Source organism: Eucyclogobius newberryi, unplaced genomic scaffold (assembly GCF_026437365.1).
Source record: "Eucyclogobius newberryi isolate DKJ021-1_F unplaced genomic scaffold, fEucNew1.0.hap1 SCAF_21, whole genome shotgun sequence".
NCBI lineage: Eukaryota > Metazoa > Chordata > Actinopteri > Gobiiformes > Gobiidae > Eucyclogobius > Eucyclogobius newberryi.
In genome coordinates, this window is record NW_027315846.1 from 23,153,571 (window position 1) to 23,176,616 (window position 23,046).

Here is a 23,046-nt window from a genome sequence, read left to right on the forward strand (position 1 = left end):
CGTCCATCCAGCTGAGTTTAACCTACCTAAGCCCAGCCCCTGTATCCAGTCACCCAGTGCAGCCTGTGAAACACTGTGTGATGTGTCTCTGCAGCTTAAGCATCTGGCAGCTCAGGTTCCGTTGTGATTGTTTGAAAGCAGTAAGAGCAGAGGCCACATACCGTATGGTTCCTTTAATCCACCTATAGACCACAATGTTGACTTCCTGATCTGGATACAGCGCCTCGATCATAACCTCATGACTCACGCTGGCCTCACTGTGCACTTTGTAAACTCTCCTCAGGTGGGCTCAGTTCTTTATCTGCCCTCTAATGATCCGAGATGCCATCGACCGCGAGGTGGAGGCCGTGGACAGCGGTGAGTTCGTCTCTATGGGAGCAGACTGAAGGTCATTCCCCTCAGCACATGTTTGTGTTTTGTCCCTGTACCTGAATATTTACTCCTCTCCTCCTCCTCCTCCTTCCCTCGTCTGTCAGAGTACCAGCTGGCCAAACCCTCCGACTCCCACAGAAAGGAAATGCTGTTCGGAAGCCTGGCCAAAGCAGACCACCCGATGGGCAAGTTCTGCTGGGGTGAGTTGGTAAAACGCAATATGGAACGGGGGATTCGATAGACGTTATTACTCACAGGATAAGATCTAGTGTCAGATTGTGCACCAAAAAAAATAGACAAAGAGTCACTGCAAGAGTCACTGCAAAGAGTCACTGCAAAGAGTCACTGCAAAGAGTCACTGCAAAGAGTCACTGCAAAGAGTCACTGCAAAGAGTCACTGCAAAGAGTCACTGCAAAGAGTCACTGTCTGGACGTTACATTTGTAATACCTCGGTCAGTGAGAAAACAGTTAAATCAGTGTCACTGCTCTGAGTTGTTCAGTCATTACATTGATTATTTAAAGTCATTGGAATTGGAAGGACAAAACGTTAATTAACGCTGAAAAGCTGATATTTTCAAAGGTACAAATATGAGAACACAAAATCCTATCTGAAATGGAGGTCCAAGAAACACAAATGTTCAAATAATTTGATGTTGTCAATATAAAGCTTTTGTCACATGTAGGGTTACACACAGTGATGAGGAGAGGAACTGTTACACTACAATATATTACTCAAGTAGGAGCAAAAGTATGAGGTCTGAAAACATTTACTTTAGTAACTTTAAAGAAATATGTTTCTAAGTACTCCACCACTGTAATTAGAAATTATGGAGGAGTGTGAAAGTTTCATAGTAGGTGCATTTCCACTGTGAGATTAACAAAAATCCCATTGTATTATTTATTATTATTTTGAAAAAAATTAAAATATATATTTTGAAATAATTTGTCATTGTTATTATAAATGAATATTTGAACACCTTTGAACATCAGTTTTAATATTTGGAACAGAAGCCTTTGTTTCCAATTACAGAGGTCAAAGGTCCTGTAGTTCTTGACCAGGTTTGCACACTCTGCAGCAGGGAGTTTGACCCACCCCTCCACATAGATCTTTCTAGATCTAGGTCTGGAGACTGGCTAGGCCACTCCAGAATCTTGATATGCTTCTTACAGAGCCACTCCTTGGTTCTCCTGGATGTGTGCTTCAGGTCATTGTCATGTCGGAAGACCCAGCCACAACCCATCTTCAATGCTCTGACTGAGGGAAGGAGGTTCTCCTCATTCATTCCCTATAGAGCAGTCGTCTTGTCCCCTGTGCAGAGAAGCACCCCAAAGTATCACGTTTCCACCCCCAAAGTGTGACGTTTCCACCCCCAAAGTGTGACGTTTCCACCCCCAAAGTGTGACGTTTCCACCCCCAAAGTGTGACGTTTCCACCCCCAAAGTGTGACGTTTCCACCCCCAAAGTGTGACGTTTCCACCCCCAAAGTGTGACGTTTCCACCCCCAAAGTGTGACGTTTCCACCCCCAAAGTGTGACGTTTCCACCCCCAAAGTGTGACGTTTCCACCCCCAAAGCGTGACGTTTCCACCCCCAAAGCGTGACGTTTCCACCCCCAAAGTATCACGTTTCCACCCCCAAAGTGTGACGTTTCCACCCCCAAAGTGTGACGTTTCCACCCCCAAAGTGTGACGTTTCCACCCCCAAAGTGTGACGTTTCCACCCCCAAAGCGTGACGTTTCCACCCCCAAAGCGTGACGTTTCCACCCCCAAAGCGTGACGTTTCCACCCCCAAAGTGTCACGTTTCCACCCCCAAAGCGTGACGTTTCCACCCCCAAAGCGTGACGTTTCCACCCCCAAAGCATGATGTTTCCACCCTCATGCTTCACTGTAGGTGAATGTTAGGGATGGTGTTCTTGGGATGGTACTTATCCTCCTTCTTCCTCCAAACACGGCAAATTGAAATTATACCAAATTGTGAGAATTCAGATTGTAATATCCAAACTTCAGACGGGCCTGGACATGTGCTGACTTAAGCAGGGGACCCTCTGTGCGATGCATGATTTTAAACCATGACGGTGTAGTGTATTACCATAGTAGCCTTTAAACCTGTAGTCCCAGCTCTCTTTAAGTCATTGACCAGCTCCTGCCGTAGTTCTGGGCTGATTCCTCACCTTTCTTATCATTGATACTCCACGAGGTGAGATCTTACGTGGAGCTCCAGTCCGAGGGAGATTGACAGTCATCTTTAGCCTCTTCCATTTTTTAACAATTGGTCTAACGGTTGATCTTTTTCACAAAGCTGCTTCCCAATTGCCCTGTAGCTCTTTCCAGCCTTGTGGAGGTCTAAAGTTTAGTCTCTAGTGTCTTTTGACAGCTCTTTGGTTGTAGTTGTAGTCTGACCTACACCGGGAAAAGGTGTCTCAAACAAGTGCTACTAATTTAGACCAATAAGTAGAGTAGTGGTGGACTTTTTAAAGACAGACTAACAGGTCTTTGAGAGCTACAATTCTTGCTGATTGGCAGGTGTTCAAATACTTATTTGCAGCAATAACATACAAATAAATTATTTAAAAATCATACATCGGGATTTCCAAAGTTGCTGGGTTCTTATTTTCCTCACTGCATATTTTACATGCATTGTCGACCATGATAATAAAACATACATGGGAAAAGTAGGAATTTACTGCGGCTACGTTCACACACACACACACCACACACCACACCACACACCACACACCACACACCACACACCACACACCACACACCACACACCACACACCACACACCACACACCACACACCACACACCACACACCACACACACCACACACACAGAGAAGGGAACTGGGATTCAACCAGGAACTAGACCGAGGGCCGTGGCTGGAGGACCGCGGTATTTCCCTTTATAGCCCGTTATATCCTCATGGCTAACCTTAACCCTAACTTTAACCCGGCGCGGTCTAAAACGGCGCTAAAACGCGCTCAAATGGCGGCGCAGTTTCAGGAGCCGCGGCGCGCGGCCGGCACAAAAATAACATGGCAGTTTCCGCCGCGCGCCGCGGCTCTGCAGACACTCCCTAGACCGAGTGGCACTGACCTGGGCTCAGACAGGGCTGAACACAGCTTATTTGAAAAGAGCAAAAGCATAAATCTACTACTGTAAAAGACTCATTGTTCAGTCATTATTACATACATCATTTTTAAGTACCGTTATCAATTGTATTTTTATTTTCAGGAAATGCTCAGACTCTGAAGCAGGAGCCGAAGAAGCAGAAGATTAACGTGTACAAGCGTCTGCGAGCGTTCTGGAAGCAGCACTACTCCGCTCACTACATGACCCTGGCCGTACAGTCCAAAGGTCAGGCGCCTGTTGGGCTAATCACACGTCAGAACACATTTACACACTGTCCACTCATTTTAATCAACACCTAAGGCTTTTAATAGGAAATGCATTAAAGCATCATTACTTATAAATGGCAATTTGCTGAAGTTGAAATAAGGGCTTCCTTCAGTGCTTAGTGGATGTGGACTGTAAACCTCAAAACAAACGGTATACAAGACAACGATATATATGTGTTTTTTTTATGGTAATACTTTGTATAGTAGTAGATTCACTCACAAGATGATGGTCCTGTTTATTGAGGAGTTTAATGTTCTTCCTGTGTCTGGGCCGGTTTTCTTTGGATGATTTAGGAAAAAAACGGAACAATTACTTTTCCTGTTATAAAGTAAGATCCATTTTGCCTAGAGGTGGGAGATGCATATAAAATGGATAATATCACAATTGGGGATGTCCCGATGTTGAAATTTATTGTTACGAATTAATACAGAGACTGGGAAATCTTGTCTAACACTAAATAAAGTACATTTGGCAAAACAGCCCAGTAAAATAGTATATTCACATTTATTTGAACTATACATTTAATCAAAACTGCTTAATTTTGCTTCTAAGATTCAAGAGTCAAGATCATTTGTTTGTTGGTTTTTAAAATGGTCTGGACATCCCTAATCGCAATGATCGTTTTAGAGATTAAAGTATGTTGTCTAGAATTGAAAATCTATATTTCATAATCATCTCCAAAAGAAGCTCAGCTCAGCTCCACATTCAAGTCTTAAAAGTGGACGTGTTGAAGTGGTGAGCTGATGACATTCTGCCTTCACTAATGAAGTGGGCATGTTGCTGTGGGCTTTGGTGGGCTGGGACAGTGACAGGAGGATTTCTGGCTTGCCACAGGTCTAACTGCAGAACTTACCGGCCGCAGCCAATTTGGAGGAAGACATTTTGGGCAGTTCTTGACGACCCACTCAGAATCTAATTTGTCCCCTTTTCACTTGTGCCGCTCTTTAGAGAAACTGGACACGCTGGAGGAGTGGGTGAGAGAGATCTTCAGCAAGGTGCCCAACAAGTGAGTGTCCTAGAGCCAGAGTGCCAGAGAGCGAGAGTGCGAGCGCCCTGAGAGAGGACCGGGTGCACACGAGGCCTTCTATTAGCTCCGGAAATGATTCTCCAATGCGTAAATGTCAAAGCTTCCTCCTTTTCCTCTGCTGTTTTTCCGGAGTGGGGCTGTGTTATATGAAAAGGAAAAGGCTATATTTGAAATTGGTTTGATTGCTGGGTTTCATCACATTCTACAGGCCAATTATGTTTAATATAGTTTGTAGGCAGCTCAGATAAATTTCAGCTGCCTCAGGGGGTGAGAGTATTTTTTTATTTTTTATTTCATAATTAGTACGGGAAAAGAAAAAACACAGAGAAATTGTCAAAGTTGGTTTTGGTAGAATAGACACTGTATTAAACTCAGGGTCATGGTGTTTTTTTCCATCGACAGCAGAGAGTTTTTAACATTACGACTCACATCCAGCTACTTCAAAGTCTAAAAAAGACACCCTGAGACAATAACAAGGAAACGGGCCAATATAAACCTTTTCACCTTTCCAATTTTCAGCATTATTATTAACGTGGGAAGGGGATTCTGTGTGCGTTCCATCCAAAATGAACACGCTCTGTCCACGTGAGCGCAGAGTCCGGCAGATTCAAGCTGAAAAAAGAAAACTAACTAAAAGAAATGTTCTGGTTCAACATGAGACTTTCCCTTGAGATATTTCTTATGAGAACACAATGTAATCAATAGATAAATCAACACTTTCTAGACTCTGAAAACCACTAATATTGCAAAATAAAAGCCGGCCTGTCACAATCATTTCAATTTAAAGTAGAATAAAAGACTTGTATCTACACTAGTGGGGAACGTTTTCTTATTTTTGAGCTGTATCTGACTGATTATCACGCGTATCATGAATGCTGAAGGTTTTGAGGCTTCAAATAAATCAAGACAAAAATAAAAGTAGATGGACTTGCGTACCTCCAAATGAAGTCATTCCAGTTGTATCTGGTTTGGTACGTGCTTATCGTGGTTGTTGTGTCAGTCGTCTGTTGCTTATTCCAGTATTTTCGACTACGTAGTACTTTAAAATGTGCGTTCACTACTTTCAAATTGAAACTAAACCCGAAACTAAACCCGGGGCTGGATTAAGACTAAACAAGAACCAGAACAAGACCAAACCAAGTCCACACAAGACTAAAATGGGCTCAATTTAGGACCAAATAACAAAGTGTGAAGTCACCTTAAGTATGTGGTAATGTTAGTGTAGGTTTCCTCCAGTTGCCCCGGTTTCCTCCACCACTATCACATGCACTCTCTCAAAAGGAGATTCTGACTCTCAGTGGGACTTTCCTGGTTAAATAAAGGTCAATAAATAAACACAAAGACCCAAAAATGACAAACTAAATCTGACTGTTGTACATTATCAGGAGTGGAAAGTCAATTATTACAAATACTCACGTAACTAATTGAGTTATTGTTATTTATGTTAAATCAATGTTTTACTTGTAAGTGTAATTACTAATGTCTTGACAAGCCTTTGGTATCTTTTTTGCAAAGAACTAACTTCATGTTGTCTGCACTGTAATGGCGCAAAGGATCATGGTCTATGTATTTCTGTTTTTATAGCTGAAAATAACTAGAAAATAACTTTATTTATCAATATATTGCAAGAGCCCATTGTGAGAGAGTAAAAGACTGATCTGAAATACTACTAAAACTGCATAAAAAGTAGCTAGTAGAGTGAGTAGTAGAGTATTTTTCATGCGTATGTTTTACTACTTGAATACAAACTAGGCCGCAGTAATTGTACTTGTAATTGAGTACATGTAACTGCTCTTTTACTCGAATACAAAGTGTTACCTGTGATTTTCCTGCGTTTACTTTGCGTTAATCGATATGAAAGCGTTGTTATTTTAGCGATGCTGGACTCAGAACGTTGGTGCTTGGTGAGGGTGATTTTGCGCTCGTCAGATCGCCCCGCGCAGACGTCCCGACGCGCATGCTGATGAGGAACATAACCTCCAGTATGTTTAATGCCAGTTTAATGCCTCCTTATGGCATGATGCAGTTTGTCTGAGCGTTCAAATCTCCCCAAACCCTTCAGCACTTTTGGATTAACTCGATTAATTTAAATCAAGCTGTGGAGCAATAAAGTAAACATTTAGTCGGATCTGACAGCGTAATTAAACATTCACTTTCCTTTACTAATGTTTTTCAATCCTTGCATATGTTAGACAAAGCCCTAGTGAATGGAATTATCTGCTATTCAGTGTTGTATTAGGCTCAAACTACCGCTTCTTTGATCCAGTCTAAATAGGTGAGAAGAGCTGACAGAAGTTATACTCAAGTAAGAGTACTGTTACTTCAATATAATGTAATTAAAGTAGAAATAGTGCAAGAAATGACAAGTAAAAACGTGTTTGGGGAAACTACTACGCATATTAAAGCAATTAGCTAGAAACCATCAGATTCTTAGAGTTGATGCAATTTTACAGACAAAATGTGAAATACTAAGACATCACACATTATTAGGAATGTAACAAGAACCAAGATATTGAGATGGATATCAAATATATATATCAAATTTAGTGTGTGGTACAGCTGGCAGCCCGGTGTAAACGCTCTCTCTTCTTTCTCACACTTATTGTGCTTTATCTCCTATATTTTGTAAATATAGTTAGTATATTTTTTCTATTTTACTGTACGATAGGGACACGCGCTGGAATAGTTTTTTAATTCAACTGTTTTTGACTTTTTTCGGCTGGATTTGAGCGTTTTTCGTTGCGTTCGTTGTGTTGTTGTGACGTGAGCTAGCTCCGAGCGAGCCCACCAGCCCCCCCCGCGCCCTCCGGCCGCGCTAAAGTACGGCGTGTCGTCGGTACACGTTTATGTACACGTTTATATGAAAGAGGAACTTCACGAACGATCGGGACACGCACTGGAATCGCTTTAATTCAACTTGTTTTGACTTTATTCGGCTGGATTGAGTGTTTTTGTCGTGTCATTGCGATGTGTTTTGGCTCTGAGTCCCCCGGCTCCGGCCCCGCCCCCGGCTCCGGCCCCGCCCCCCGGCCGGCGCCGTACCGCGTTTCCACAAAGGAGGAACTCATGAAACTGCGGAGAACAGTCGTCTTACCCGGAGATCGTCACGTTATCCCGTCGCAATACTGACCTAACCTAATACTGATGTGCAATTCTGTCGTATGTGCAATTACTGTGAAATTCATGTGCAATCTATGTGCTGTCGTGACACATATTCATGTGCAGTTACTGTCGGGATCACATGCAATGGTATTTATTTATTTATTTGTCTATGGGAGTTTTTATTTATTTATAGGAGATCTTCTAGTGAAAGTGTTTTTCAGACTTCCTATAAGTGATCTGTTCTTCTGTATCTACCTCTGTATCTACCTGCGTTGCACCAATGAAATTTCCCCATGTGGGACAATAAAGGAATATCTTATCTTATCTTATCTTATCTTAAAACAAGTTAATTAAACTAATCCATTTTAAAAATAATTACAATTACAAATTTAGTAATTAGATCATCATTATCTGGACTACATGCAGACTAAATATTTTATGGGAATTAACCCATATGATCCCAAGAGACATGTAAATATGTGTTTTTGAATGAACAAAGTGGCTTCACTTTAGTTTCCTTTTGGTAACATTTTACAGCCTTTCACAATGCAAACTATGAATATATTCAAAAGAATAATCACTAAACCAAATTTTATTACCAAAATAATTGTCAGTTGCAGCTAGGATTATTCAAGATTATTCAGTTAATCGCTAATCGTGATGATTTAGGTCATAATAAAATCATAAGTACCAATAAATATATTTTAACAATTTTTGTACAAAATGCATAGCTAAAAAAATATACCTAAATGTAAAGAACTGTTTCTGTATCTGCCAGATAAGGCTGTTTTTGTCTTTAAGAAAGTTACATTTTGTAAAGCCGATCCCAAACTTGCGTCAGACCACGGGGATGAAATGAAAGATTTCACCATTGTTTGGTCACAGTCTCAATAATCATCAATAGTCATTGATCGTGATGTTTTTCTCATAATAATCGTAAGACTAAAATGTGATACCGTGACATCCCATGTTGCTGCCCTAATCGAAATACTAGCCTCTTGCTTACTGTTGAGACTACAGTACATAGACCATGATCCTTTGCTCCATTTCAGTGCAGACAACTGTCATTAAGTAACATTTCTACACTTCTGTTGGACTCTTTTAAAATATCGCAATAAATATCATGCCGTGAAATGAATATTGTGTCGATATCGTACCGTGAGATTTGCTTTGACGCTAGAAAATACCTCAGAGACTAAACGGCCAGCACAATATTGTTTAAAGTTACTGGAGTAAATGTAACAGAGCATTACAACCTCCACCTCTGAGATCAGATCGAGTTTGTCCGCTTGTTCTTGTGATTTAGTCCTTTCTAATCTTTCCCTCTTTCTTCGCAGCGCACTTCCTAAACCCGATTTCGCCGATATGCTGGGCCCCTTCGACACTCCCGCCTTTAACAAGCTCTACAGAGGTACACTTTCTTCACAATTGCTGATTTGGCTGAACTTAACTCCGCTATTGTTACATTTAATAGCAATTTAATCCTGCTGGGGGAGGCGGGGTGCAGAAAATGCTACGCTCTCACAATTCTCGCGCCAAGTGTATTTTTGTCATTGTCTCCTGGCCTTTGTGCGCTTGCAGTTGTTCCAGTTCGAAAAGTTCACGCGCTGAATATCACCTGGGCACTGCCTCCACAGGAAAAGCACTATCGGTAAGTTGTGAGTACAATACATAATGCAGTAAAATGTATTATATGTTTTGAGTCCGCAGCTGCCCAAGGACACACAAACAAGCCCACAGTGTTTTCTGTGTTAGGAGATGTATTGTGTACTGTGCAGAATCTATAGGTGCAGTGTTGACAGTGTGCAGTTAGTGTCTTGATTTTTTGACGTTATAAATTCAGAATAGAAGCAGAACCAAGTTACTCTGGAAAAGTAATTAAGAAAGTTATTTTAAGGCTGATTATTTATCATATTTAGTGTGTTTTTCGGGCCATAGAGCGCTCCTGAAATTGCACTGCGGGGGTCTCGCAGCGCAATTAGACTAATTTCTCCCCGAGTTGGATTGTAATAAAACACACAACTTTTTGTGTAATCGAGTTCGTAGTTGAGTTAAGAGGGGAGTCATTTTTATTTATTTCTTTGTTACTTTATTTTATTGTTTTTTTTTTATGGAGACGCAGAGAACAAAAGAGAATTCCATAGAAAGTCAGTCTGGCACATGACATAACCCTAACTCTAAACCACAACCAAAATGAAGGTAATATAGTCCCTTTAGAATACTTTACTTACTTTATTATACTTTATTTAAAAACTGACTAGATCACTTACTATAAATTAGAAACTACAATAAATTGAAACAAAGTACTGCTCTGGAATGATTAAAAATAAGCTAAGAATCGTGATGGATATTGATCTGAATGCATAAGCTGAGAAGTAACATTATTGCAAATTCAGTTTCTTCCAATGTCTCAGCCTTATTTCTAATCTGTTTGCTATATTATTATTGTAGTGGTATTTTTACTTCTCAGCACCATGATTGCAGTCACGCCTTTTTCATAATGAGGCGTTTTCATTTTTTACTGAATGACTGTGGATAAAAGTCATGCAAATTTACTAATCAAAAAAGTAGTAACTAAAAAGGTAATATAATTGGAGTAATCCTTTGCTTTGAGTAGGATTACATGACACTGTTATGTTGGGCAGTGTGATCTGCCACTGCCTGTAAAAGATGTGACTGCTGTCGCAATATTTTATTTTTTTACTTTTGAGATGTTTCTCTGTTTGTCCTTTTTTATGGGCTTATTCTATGTGTTTCACTTTGTTCAATTCAATTTATTCTTGTAAAGCCCAAAATCACATCAGCAATCGCCTCGTGGGGCTGCACAAAACTGTTGATTTCACCAACAGAAAGTTCAAAAATCAAACAATGAAACCGTCATCGTTCAATAAAAGACAAGCTGATGATCTGACATTCACAGGAAATAAGCAAATGGATAACTGTCCCAGCAGCATCCCCTGTCCCAGCAGCATCCCCTGTCCCAGCAGCATCCCCTGTCCCAGCAGCATCCCCTGTCCCAGCAGCACCCTCTGTCCCAGCAGCATCCCCTGTCCCAGCAGCATCCCCTGTCCCAGCAGCATCCCCTGTCCCAGCAGCACCCTCTGTCCCAGCAGCATCCCCTGTCCCAGCAGCATCCCCTGTCCCAGCAGCATCCCCTGTCCCAGCAGCACCCTCTGTCCCAGCAGCATCCCCTGTCCCAGCAGCATCCCCTGTCCCAGCAGCATCCCCTGTCCCAGCAGCACCCTCTGTCCCAGCAGCATCCCCTGTCCCAGCAGCATCCCCTGTCCCAGCAGCATCCCCTGTCCCAGCAGCACCCTCTGTCCCAGCAGCATCCCCTGTCCCAGCAGCATCCCCTGTCCCAGCAGCACCCTCTGTCCCAGCAGCATCCCCTGTCCCAGCAGCATCCTCTGTCCCAGCAGCATCCCCCCTCCCAGCAGCATCCCCTGTCCCAGCAGCATCCTCTGTCCCAGCAGCATCCCCCCTCCCAGCAGCATCCCCCCTCCCAGCAGCATCCCCCGTCCCAGCAGCATCCCCTGTCCCAGCAGCATCCCCTGTCCCAGCAGCATCCCCTGTCCCAGCAGCACCCTCTGTCCCAGCAGCATCCCCTGTCCCAGCAGCATCCTCTGTCCCAGCAGCATCCCCCCTCCCAGCAGCATCCCCTGTCCCAGCAGCATCCTCTGTCCCAGCAGCATCCTCTGTCCCAGCAGCATCCCCTGTCCCAGCAGCACCCTCTGTCCCAGCAGCATCCCCTGTCCCAGCAGCATCCTCTGTCCCAGCAGCATCCCCCCTCCCAGCAGCATCCCCCGTCCCAGCAGCATCCCCTGTCCCAGCAGCATCCCCTGTCCCAGCAGCACCCTCTGTCCCAGCAGCATCCCCTGTCCCAGCAGCATCCCCTGTCCCAGCAGCACCCTCTGTCCCAGCAGCATCCCCCCTCCCAGCAGCATCCCCTGTCCCAGCAGCATCCTCTGTCCCAGCAGCATCCCCCCTCCCAGCAGCATCCTCTGTCCCAGCAGCATCCCCTGTCCCAGCAGCACCCTCTGTCCCAGCAGCACCCTCTGTCCCAGCAGCATCCCCTGTCCCAGCAGCATCCTCTGTCCCAGCAGCATCCCCCCTCCCAGCAGCATCCCCCGTCCCAGCAGCATCCTCTGTCCCAGCAGCATCCCCTGTCCCAGCATCATCCCCTGTCCCAGCAGCATCCTCTGTCCCAGCAGCATCCTCTGTCCCAGCAGCATCCTCTGTCCCAGCAGCATCCTCTGTCCCAGCAGCATCCCCTGTCCCAGCAGCATCCTCTGTCCCAGCAGCATCCCCTGTCCCAGCAGCATCCCCTGTCCCAGCAGCATCCCCTGTCCCAGCAGCATCCTCTGTCCCAGCAGCATCCTCTGTCCCAGCAGCATCCCCTGTCCCAGCAGCATCCTCTGTCCCAGCAGCATCCCCTGTACCAGCAGCATCCCCTGTCCCAGCATCATCCTCTGTCCCAGCATCATCCTCTGTCCCAGCATCATCCTCTGTCCCAGCAGCATCCCCTGTCCCAGCAGCATCCCCTGTCCCAGCAGCATCCCCTGTCCCAGCAGCATCCCCTGTCCCAGCAGCATCCCCTGTCCCAGCAGCATCCCCTGTCCCAGCATCATCCCCTGTCCCAGCATCATCCCCTGTCCCAGCATCATCCCCTATCCCAGCAGCATCCCCTGTCCCAGCAGCATCCCCTGTCCCAGCAGCATCCCCTGTCCCAGCAGCATCCTCTGTCCCAGCAGCATCCCCTGTCCCAGCAGCATCCTCTGTCCCAGCAGCATCCCCTGTCCCAGCAGCATCCTCTGTCCCAGCAGCATCCCCTGTACCAGCAGCATCCCCTGTCCCAGCATCATCCTCTGTCCCAGCATCATCCTCTGTCCCAGCAGCATCCCCTGTCCCAGCAGCATCCCCTGTCCCAGCAGCATCCCCTGTCCCAGCAGCATCCCCTGTCCCAGCAGCATCCCCTGTCCCAGCAGCATCCCCTGTCCCAGCAGCATCCTCTGTCCCAGCATCATCCTCTGTCCCAGCAGCATCCCCTGTCCCAGCAGCATCCCCTGTCCCAGCAGCATCCTCTGTCCCAGTAGCATCCCCTGTCCCAGCAGCATCCCCTGTCCCAGCAGCATCCCCTGTCCCAGCAGCATCCCCTGTCCCAGCAGCATCCCCTGTCCCAGCAGCATCCCCTGTTCCAGCAGCATCCCCTGTCCCAGCAGCATCCCCTGTCCCAGCAGCATCCCCTGTCCCAGCAGCATCCCCTGTCCCAGCAGCATCCCCAGGACTGAACCAGGATGGACAGGCTGTAGATGGTCCAGGACTGATACCATTTATTTTTTCGTTTGAATTGAAACCGTGGGCTTCCAGATCGAGAATATTTACAAATTGTGTATTATTCATGAAAATCAGAAATACTTTACCCTGCCTCACTGAAAATTGAATATAACTTGTAAATGTTAGGAATACTAATGTTTAGCCTGTTATGAGAAAAAAAAAAACATTTCACTTGTATTACCTGTTTAATTGTGCTGACAGTTTTTGAATAATGTGGATAAGTCCAGGGCCGGGACACGGGCCGAATATATTATACTGCAAAATTTCGACCTTCACTCCACAAAAATATTGAATTGAATTGGAATTGAAATCTTATGTAAACACATGAACTATTGTCAGTTGAAGGTCAATATTCATACAGAACACGTCATACATACACTGTAGAACCATAATTTTAATAACCCTCACATTTGTCTCATGTCCTCCCTGCTGTATTTTTCTGTTTTTTTTTAGAGTGAAGCCTCTCCATTACATCTCATGGCTGATTGGACACGAAGGCACCGGCAGCATCCTCTCCGTGCTCCGAAACAAGTAAGATTCCTCTTCATTGCACCGCATTAGCGCTACCGTTTTTTGTTGTTGTTTTTTTCTTCGAGAGAGCCCTTTTAACGCCCCAATTAAAATCCGTCAGACTGATGAGCACACGCCGCTTTTGAAAGCCTGGAGTCAGCCCTGAGCGGTTTAAAGCCCACCCACTCGACTGTGAATCATGCATACTCATCTGACATACGGCTCGAAAGCAGAGGCTCGCCCTGCTTTGGCTGAGAGGCACAGGGAATGGCCATCACGCTGCATCACCGTATCCCAACTAAAACACTTGGCTGGAGTAAATTGCCGAGTCAGAGGAGGCAGTTTTTAAGAATATCACAAGGTCATACCTTAAGGCCAGTGTTACTGTTAATTAGTGCTGGGAAACTCGGGGTTTTGTGCCAGAACAAGTGCAGTGCTTACAATGTAGATGGTTAAGATGACTGGATTTAAAGGACACATATTATGAAAAACTTTCTTTAGCTTTTAACCATCAAAAACATGTCTGCAGCTTCATTCACGCTTGTTTGATGAATCCTGTTGAGTAAATCCTCTCCCCTTTAAGCCTCAGAGAGCACACAGTTTCAAATTTCCCAGTTTTGTGACGTCGTAAGTGGAGAAACGAAGCTGTTTTTTAAAGTCTGTAAATCATGTCCATTTGTTGTGAGCATTTCAACCTAAAAAAACAGTTCAGCTTTTGTTTATTTCCCTCTGCTGCAGTAGCTGGAGTGCCAACACAAAATTGCCTCATAGGTATAAAGTAATGTGCTGTGAATAGATACCGTATTTTAAGTTCTAAAACATGGCATGCTAAAGTTAAGGGAGTCAGAGGAAGTTTAAAGGCCTATTACGACACAAACAATGCAGAATATGTGTCGTTTATGGAGCGCTCAATCAACTTTTTTGAGATTTGATCTTGCACATCAAAAATCAAGCAGCTGGCGCTCCGCTCCGTCTTCCCGAAAAGTTACACAGCGAACCTTTTAAATCGTGTTCCCCGTCCGTCTGGAGAGGTGTTTATATTATATTATGCAGCTCAAACACAGACGCATGCTGCCTGCTTTTCATCCCCATCTGTGCCCGCACCTCCTTGTCGACGCCTGATCTCTTCTGATCTTACAAGCTGGTTAGTGTTTGAATACCAGGAGACGCAGTGGGGCAAGATCGGTTCTAGTGCAAACTGTCCATAGGCAAGACACTCCACTCGCAAGACACATCATTGTAACGTGAATTTGAGCAATATTATGATCCAGTTCAACTTTTCAAATGCTTTCACTATGAAGAATCTACATCATTTACTGTAAAAGAACAAATTATGAACATGAAATTATGACTAAAGACTAAACCTTTGGGACTTGAAGTGAGTATTGAAAAGGGCATAATATCGCTATTGTTGTTATGTATATTTTTAGTCAATCAATGTATGTTCACCTGGATAACAAACTAAACTCCCTGCCCTTGGTCCTGATAGTAGGAGAGGAAATACCCAGGTGTCACTCAGTTCTTTTGTACGTACTCGTGTTCTTCCAGGTGCTGGGCGCTGGCTCTCTTCGGAGGAAACAGTGAAACCGGGTTTGACCAGAACACCACCTACTCCATCTTCTCCATCTCCATCACGCTCACCGACGAAGGCTTCCAGAACTTCTACCAGGTATCCATCCACACCATGCACATTTAGAGTAGGGATTAATAATATGTGGAAGATTAGTTTTTCTTTCCCTGATATATAGCTCTGATATTTTTCTCCGACGTGCCCAGTCTCCGTGCGTCACTCTCAGTTTGACCTCAGTGCGTTTTTCCTCCTGCCTCATTACCGGTAAAATGAGCCTCATTTCAAACTGAAGCTATTCTTGAACCCTTTGGAGTACAAACAATTGGTTGGACTGTTTGTGAAGCTGACCCTCTGTAGTTTTACCTCTGATGTCTGATTCTCTCATAAGAGGAAACGAGCTCTGCACAGAGCAATATCAGACTTTAAATTCTACCTAGATTTTCTTTGTTAAAGATATGATTGAGTAAAACTGGTGTCAGACGATCCCCGTCTGATTGACACTAGTCTGGGCATTTGTTGGGTTTTTAAACTCTTCTTTAAAAGCTTGAGTCAATTTAACTAAAAGTTAGATTTAGGGACTTGTAATAAAGTAATAAAAAGTCCAGACGGCATCCGAAGATTTTACTGTTATTTGTTGTATTTGAGGGTTTGAAGAACAAAATGCTCCGGATTCATCCCAGAATGGTTGATTTGACTGGAAATAAGGGGTTACAGCTTTCCTTTTATGCAGAACAGATCTAGCAGCTCCAGAGTTCCCTTTTATCAGATGGTGGACAAAATGGAATAAATAAAGAAAACGTCCAACGTCTCACCGTGAGTTGAAATAGAAAAGGAAAAGCAGTGAAGCTCTAGAAGTCTGTTTGTACAATCATCTTAAACAAATACAAGAAATTATATCTTCATTTTTATTTATTTATTCATTTCTATTTATCAACGTTTATTTTACCAGGTAAAAACAGTGAGATTGAAATCTCTTTTTTAAGAGGACCTGGACTGCAGCACAGTCCATTAACATGACACAACAACATTTGGATAAATACATTGAGAATTGGCATTATTTTAACAAATGTGTAAACATAATTTGTAAACTTAAAGACAGACGTGAGTAGAGCAGCCAAAACTGTAGTAGCAGCTCAATGGGCCGTTCAGAAAGAGAACTACAGCCAGATGAATGAGAACATGGAGACAGTTGCATTCAAACTAATGTAGAATGTTCACATGTGCCTATGACTGAATTATACAGACCATGTATGTATATGTATATGAATATATATGTATATGTATATGAATATGTAAAGAGCTGCGTCTTGCATTAAATATAAATATGAATGTCTATACTGCAGTTTAATAGGCAACCTGTTCCTTTATGTGCAGCGCAGTAACTAAAAGCTGCATCTCTAATTCTCAGTTTTCTCATTTTATTATTTGTAAGCATGTATTTTATGTGCTTTGGCCATTTTGGGATTTGTAGACTCTAGTAAGAGTAAAAAGGCATACTGTCTTCACGTAACATCTGATTATTTTTTTTAATTTAACTTCATTCCAAGGACAAAACCTTTTGAAAACCTTTTTTTTTTTTTTTTCAAAAGATAGAAACAAAAATGAGGGGAAACTAAATCCTATCTGAAGGAGCAGTACAAGAAACACAAATAATTTAATATTGTAAGTACTCGGTCTGAAAACTATTCTGTGAAGTTCAATTTCTTCAAAAGTTACTGAAGTAAATGAAATGAAGTAAATGTAACGGTGTACTGTCCATTTCTGACAAAAAAAAATACACTTCAATGTCCTTAAAATATTCACATCAAGATAATCCAACATCCTCGTTAGACCTTCCTATTTATGAGGACACAGTATTTATGAAAGAAAATAGATGAATTGGAGCATTGTTTAGTTCCATGAAAGTTCCTGCTAGGTCATATTATTAGCGCCTGTCGCAGTATAAATACTTAGTGTTTGTGTCCTATCTGACAAACTCCATTCTGTGTTCACGTGTACGCGACAGGCCCACGCACAGCTGGCTGCCTCTGTTGTCACCGATTTGGCAGGTTATTTCAGGTAGGAGTCTGTTGTCAGTTGCCATGACGACCATCAGGGCTCTTCATGCTCTTCAGCACAGCGAGGAGAAAGTGAAGAGCGATTCAAAGCAAAAGTGAGATTAGATCAGGACGACTTTGTGGTTTTTCCATTGATGAACTTGTTGAACAATTGTCCTTCAACATTGTAAAGTTCTACAAGATATTATATTGTTTCTTTTAAGGGAATAAACTTAAACATCACTGATTTATTTTGTTTTTATTTCACAACCAGCGACTTCTCTGATTGGAGAGCACTGAACACTTTTGCAGTGTTCATTTTGTCTTAGTCAATGTCATACTTTTTGCTAAACTAAAAAATAATTAAAAAGTACTCGTACAGGCTAAAGCTATGAATGAAATTACATGACTAAAACTAAAGTAGTAATATTTTCATCAAATAATAGAAAATAGACATAAATGAATAAAAGGGGCCAGTGTTGTCACAAGGCTAAAATTTTAAATTTGATATTAAGGAATATACTCAAATCTTCATACAGATTTTGATACCAAAATGATAATTAAAATGGATCCAATTAAAATAAGTAAAGACAAAATGTATAGGTTGAAGCTAAGAACTATAAAATATTCTTAATAAACGTTTGGGTGGGGACTAGAATCAAACTAAATAAACTGCGTACTGAGATCCTCTTGCAGGCTGTTCATAGACACGGGCCGTAGAACTAGAAAGACTCCTCGCTGTGAGTGTGTGTCCTGACTTTGGGAAGTTTCAAACTGGTGTGATGTGATCCCTGGTCTTACCCAGGACATGTGCTGCTGAATTTTGTACTCATTGTAAACGAGCATCAGCGTCTCTGTGTTGGCCTGAGAGAACACAGTCTGCCCCATTCTCTCTAAGTGATAAAACAATATTTTTCATTTGTATTCTTTTAAATATTTCTTAATATGTGGAATTATAATTAACTCCAGGTTTTTTACTTGTGGTGATGGATTGAAAGATTGTGCTTGTAGTTTGGATAAGATTTTCTCTCTGGGCCTCGGGACCAATGACTAAAACCTCAGTTTTGTCTTGGTTAAGCTGGAGAAAGTTTTCTTGTGGAAGTTGATTCATTGTCTGCTGATGACACTGCCAAGAGGGAGCGTGTACAGGTTAGAAAAGCACAGGACCTAAAATCGAACCCTGGGGTACACCACATGTGATTTTGATGTGAGGAACAGCAAAACTTGTTCTATCTGTGAGGTAGGAAGTAAACCATTTTGCACAGTACAAGAGAGGCCAACTAGGTGTTTCAGTCTGTTTTAAAGCTCATAATAATCTTTTAAATCATAATTTAATCTAAAATAACAATATTGTCAAGGCTGTCTCTATGCTGTTGTATACCCTAAAACCAGACTTGACATGCCTCAAGAACATGTTTAAAAGCTCATCACAAAACTGTCCAGTATTTCCTCCCGTATAAACACTATGTTAAAAACCGAGACTTATTCAAATGTCACTTCTGGTTGTATTTGTCTTCCCCATGAAGTGGCTTGCAAACTACTCCCAGAGAGCCATTGAGAGGTAATTGAAAATTATTAAAAATCAGGGTTAAGAATATTGTCAATGATTGAAAACAGAACTTTGAGGTTGTTATTGGTTATTTTGGGAAAGTATGTATTTCTTGTATTTCTTGCATTTCTCATTGTGTTATTGGATGTTTTTGTGTTTTCCCTCCATTTTCTTTCTGCCCTTCTGCCATTCCTTTTCAGCCGTTTGTCTTCGTTTCTCCAGGGGGCTCTCGGTTTAAGGGCCTTTTTTGATTTGAGTGGAGCAAACGAATCAAGGGCGAGCTGAAGTCTTCTGTTAAAATTATCGACAATAAAATCCCAGGAGGCAGGGAAAAGAACTTGAGAACATTACTAAAATTTGCAACCACTTCAGGGGTCAAATGTTGCTTCCACAGAGTTCTTACAGAGGTCCCCAGCTCAATAAAAGCAGTGATATTAAAAAGCACGCAGTAGTGGTCAGAACAACAGAGGAAACACTTGTGGACAGACCATAGGTGATGACCAGACTCAGGGTGTGTCCTCTGTTGTGAGTCAAGTCCATGCAGTTAAGAACATTTAAAAACTCATTTGGAAAGGTTATCACTGCAGATTAAAAGCAACAGTTAAAATAATGTGTGTAAAATTGTTAAATACTTAGTCCTGACTCTGGCACCAGCAGGAGGCCGGACCATGTTTAGTCCTGACTCTGGCACCAGCAGGAGGCCGGACCATGTTTAGTCCTGACTCTGGCACCAGCAGGAGGCCGGACCATGTTTAGTCCTGACTCTGGCACCAGCAGGAGGCCGGACCATGTTTAGTCCTGACTCTGGCACCAGCAGGAGGCCGGTCCATGTTTAGTCCTGACTCTGGCACCAGCAGGAGGCCGGACCATGTTTAGTCCTGACTCTGGCACCAGCAGGAGGCCGGTCCATGTTTAGTCCTGACTCTGGCACCAGCAGGAGGCCGGTCCATGTTTAGTCCTGACTGGCACCAGCAGGAGGCCGGTCCATGTTTAGTCCTGACTCTGGCACCAGCAGGAGGCCGGTCCATGTTTAGTCCTGACTCTGGCACCAGCAGGAGGCCGGTCCATGTTTAGTCCTGACTCTGGCACCAGCAGGAGGCCGGTCCATGTTTAGTCCTGACTCTGGCACCAGCAGGAGGCCGGTCCATGTTTTGTCCTGACTCTGGCACCAGCAGGAGGCCGGTCCATGTTTAGTCCTGACTCTGGCACCAGCAAGAGGCCGGTCCATGTTTAGTCCTGACTCTGGCACCAGCAGGAGGCCGGTCCATGTTTAGTCCTGACTCTGGCACCAGCAGGAGGCCGGTCCATGTTTAGTCCTGACTCTGGCACCAGCAGGAGGCCGGTCCATGTTTAGTCCTGACTCTGGCACCAGCAGGAGGCCGGTCCATGTTTAGTCCTGACTCTGGCACCAGCAGGAGGCCGGTCCATGTTTAGTCCTGACTCTGGCACCAGCAGGAGGCCGGTCCATGTTTAGTCCTGACTCTGGCACCAGCAGGAGGCCGGTCCATGTTTAGTCCTGACTCTGGCACCAGCAGGAGGCCGGTCCATGTTTAGTCCTGACTCTGGCACCAGCAGGAGGCCGGTCCATGTTTAGTCCTGACTCTGGCACCAGCAGGAGGCCGGTCCATGTTTAGTCCTGACTCTGGCACCAGCAGGAGGCCGGTCCATGTTTAGTCCTGACTCTGGCACCAGCAGGAGGCCGGTCCATGTTTAGTCCTGACTCTGGCACCAGCAGGAGGCCGGACCATGTTTAGTCCTGACTCTGGCACCAGCAAGAGGCCGGTCCATGTTTAGTCCTGACTCTGGCACCAGCAGGAGGCCGGACCATGTTTAGTCCTGACTCTGGCACCAGCAAGAGGCCGGTCCATGTTTAGTCCTGACTCTGGCACCAGCAGGAGGCCGGTCCATGTTTAGTCCTGACTCTGGCACCAGCAGGAGGCCGGTCCATGTTTAGTCCTGACTCTGGCACCAGCAGGAGGCCGGTCCATGTTTAGTCCTGACTCTGGCACCAGCAGGAGGCCGGTCCATGTTTAGTCCTGACTCTGGCACCAGCAGGAGGCCGGTCCATGTTTAGTCCTGACTCTGGCACCAGCAGGAGGCCGGTCCATGTTTAGTCCTGACTCTGGCACCAGCAGGAGGCCGGTCCATGTTTAGTCCTGACTCTGGCACCAGCAGGAGGCCGGTCCATGTTTAGTCCTGACTCTGGCACCAGCAGGAGGCCGGTCCATGTTTAGTCCTGACTCTGGCACCAGCAGGAGGCCGGTCCATGTTTAGTCCTGACTCTGGCACCAGCAAGAGGCCGGTCCATGTTTAGTCCTGACTCTGGCACCAGCAGGAGGCCGGTCCATGTTTAGTCCTGACTCTGGCACCAGCAGGAGGCCGGTCCATGTTTAGTCCTGACTCTGGCACCAGCAGGAGGCCGGTCCATGTTTAGTCCTGACTCTGGCACCAGCAGGAGGCCGGTCCATGTTTAGTCCTGACTCTGGCACCAGCAGGAGGCCGGTCCATGTTTAGTCCTGACTCTGGCACCAGCAGGAGGCCGGTCCATGTTTAGTCCTGACTCTGGCACCAGCAGGAGGCCGGTCCATGTTTAGTCCTGACTCTGGCACCAGCAGGAGGCCGGTCCATGTTTAGTCCTGACTCTGGCACCAGCAGGAGGCCGGTCCATGTTTAGTCCTGACTCTGGCACCAGCAGGAGGCCGGTCCATGTTTAGTCCTGACTCTGGCACCAGCAGGAGGCCGGTCCATGTTTAGTCCTGACTCTGGCACCAGCAGGAGGCCGGTCCATGTTTAGTCCTGACTCTGGCACCAGCAGGAGGCCGGTCCATGTTTAGTCCTGACTCTGGCACCAGCAGGAGGCCGGTCCATGTTTAGTCCTGACTCTGGCACCAGCAGGAGGCCGGTCCATGTTTAGTCCTGACTCTGGCACCAGCAGGAGGCCGGTCCATGTTTAGTCCTGACTCTGGCACCAGCAGGAGGCCGGACCATGTTTAGTCCTGACTCTGGCACCAGCAAGAGGCCGGTCCATGTTTAGTCCTGACTCTGGCACCAGCAGGAGGCCGGACCATGTTTAGTCCTGACTCTGGCACCAGCAGGAGGCCGGTCCATGTTTAGTCCTGACTCTGGCACCAGCAGGAGGCCGGTCCATGTTTAGTCCTGACTCTGGCACCAGCAGGAGGCCGGTCCATGTTTAGTCCTGACTCTGGCACCAGCAGGAGGCCGGTCCATGTTTAGTCCTGACTCTGGCACCAGCAGGAGGCCGGTCCATGTTTAGTCCTGACTCTGGCACCAGCAGGAGGCCGGTCCATGTTTAGTCCTGACTCTGGCACCAGCAGGAGGCCGGTCCATGTTTAGTCCTGACTCTGGCACCAGCAGGAGGCCGGTCCATGTTTAGTCCTGACTCTGGCACCAGCAGGAGGCCGGTCCATGTTTAGTCCTGACTCTGGCACCAGCAGGAGGCCGGTCCATGTTTAGTCCTGACTCTGGCACCAGCAGGAGGCCGGTCCATGTTTAGTCCTGACTCTGGCACCAGCAGGAGGCCGGTCCATGTTTAGTCCTGACTCTGGCACCAGCAGGAGGCCGGTCCATGTTTAGTCCTGACTCTGGCACCAGCAGGAGGCCGGTCCATGTTTAGTCCTGACTCTGGCACCAGCAGGAGGCCGGTCCATGTTTAGTCCTGACTCTGGCACCAGCAGGAGGCCGATCCATGTTTAGTCCTGACTCTGGCACCAGCAGGAGGCCGGTCCATGTTTAGTCCTGACTCTGGCACCAGCAGGAGGCTGGTCCATGTTTAGTCCTGACTCTGGCACCAGCAGGAGGCTGGTCCATGTTTAGTCCTGACTATGGCACCAGCAGGAGGCCGGTCCATATCTAGTCCTGACTCTGGGCACCAAAAAAACAATTGAGTGATATTCAATGCTTGTGTACTGATGAAATAAAATAGGTTTGCAAGAGTATTAGTGCATAAAGAGGCAGTGGCACCTCCCCTTTTACCATCCCTCGTAGAAAATGCAACGTTCAAATCAAGTGGAGCGGCCTCAGTGAGAACAACGGGTGAGTTTTGTGGTCTGAAATCAGGTCATGAACAATAAAAGAGTTACTCAGCAGAGCAGGGCCATGTTTGACGTGTCAGGGCTGATTAATTG

The 23,046-nt window shown here is 45.2% G+C and overlaps 1 protein-coding gene across 1 annotated transcript in view; it reads left to right on the forward strand.

Moving 5' to 3' along the window:
* nrd1a (nardilysin a (N-arginine dibasic convertase)) overlaps nucleotides 1-23,046 on the forward strand; it is a 75,529-nt gene that overhangs the window by 16,356 nt on the left and 36,127 nt on the right. Inside the window, exons 6-13 of the mRNA XM_072457430.1 lie at nucleotides 284-357; nucleotides 477-572; nucleotides 3,609-3,731; nucleotides 4,722-4,779; nucleotides 9,240-9,313; nucleotides 9,484-9,553; nucleotides 13,690-13,767; nucleotides 15,295-15,415. Of these exons, the coding sequence (XP_072313531.1) occupies nucleotides 284-357; nucleotides 477-572; nucleotides 3,609-3,731; nucleotides 4,722-4,779; nucleotides 9,240-9,313; nucleotides 9,484-9,553; nucleotides 13,690-13,767; nucleotides 15,295-15,415 (694 nt within the window). The remainder of the gene's footprint in view (nucleotides 1-283; nucleotides 358-476; nucleotides 573-3,608; nucleotides 3,732-4,721; nucleotides 4,780-9,239; nucleotides 9,314-9,483; nucleotides 9,554-13,689; nucleotides 13,768-15,294; nucleotides 15,416-23,046) is intronic.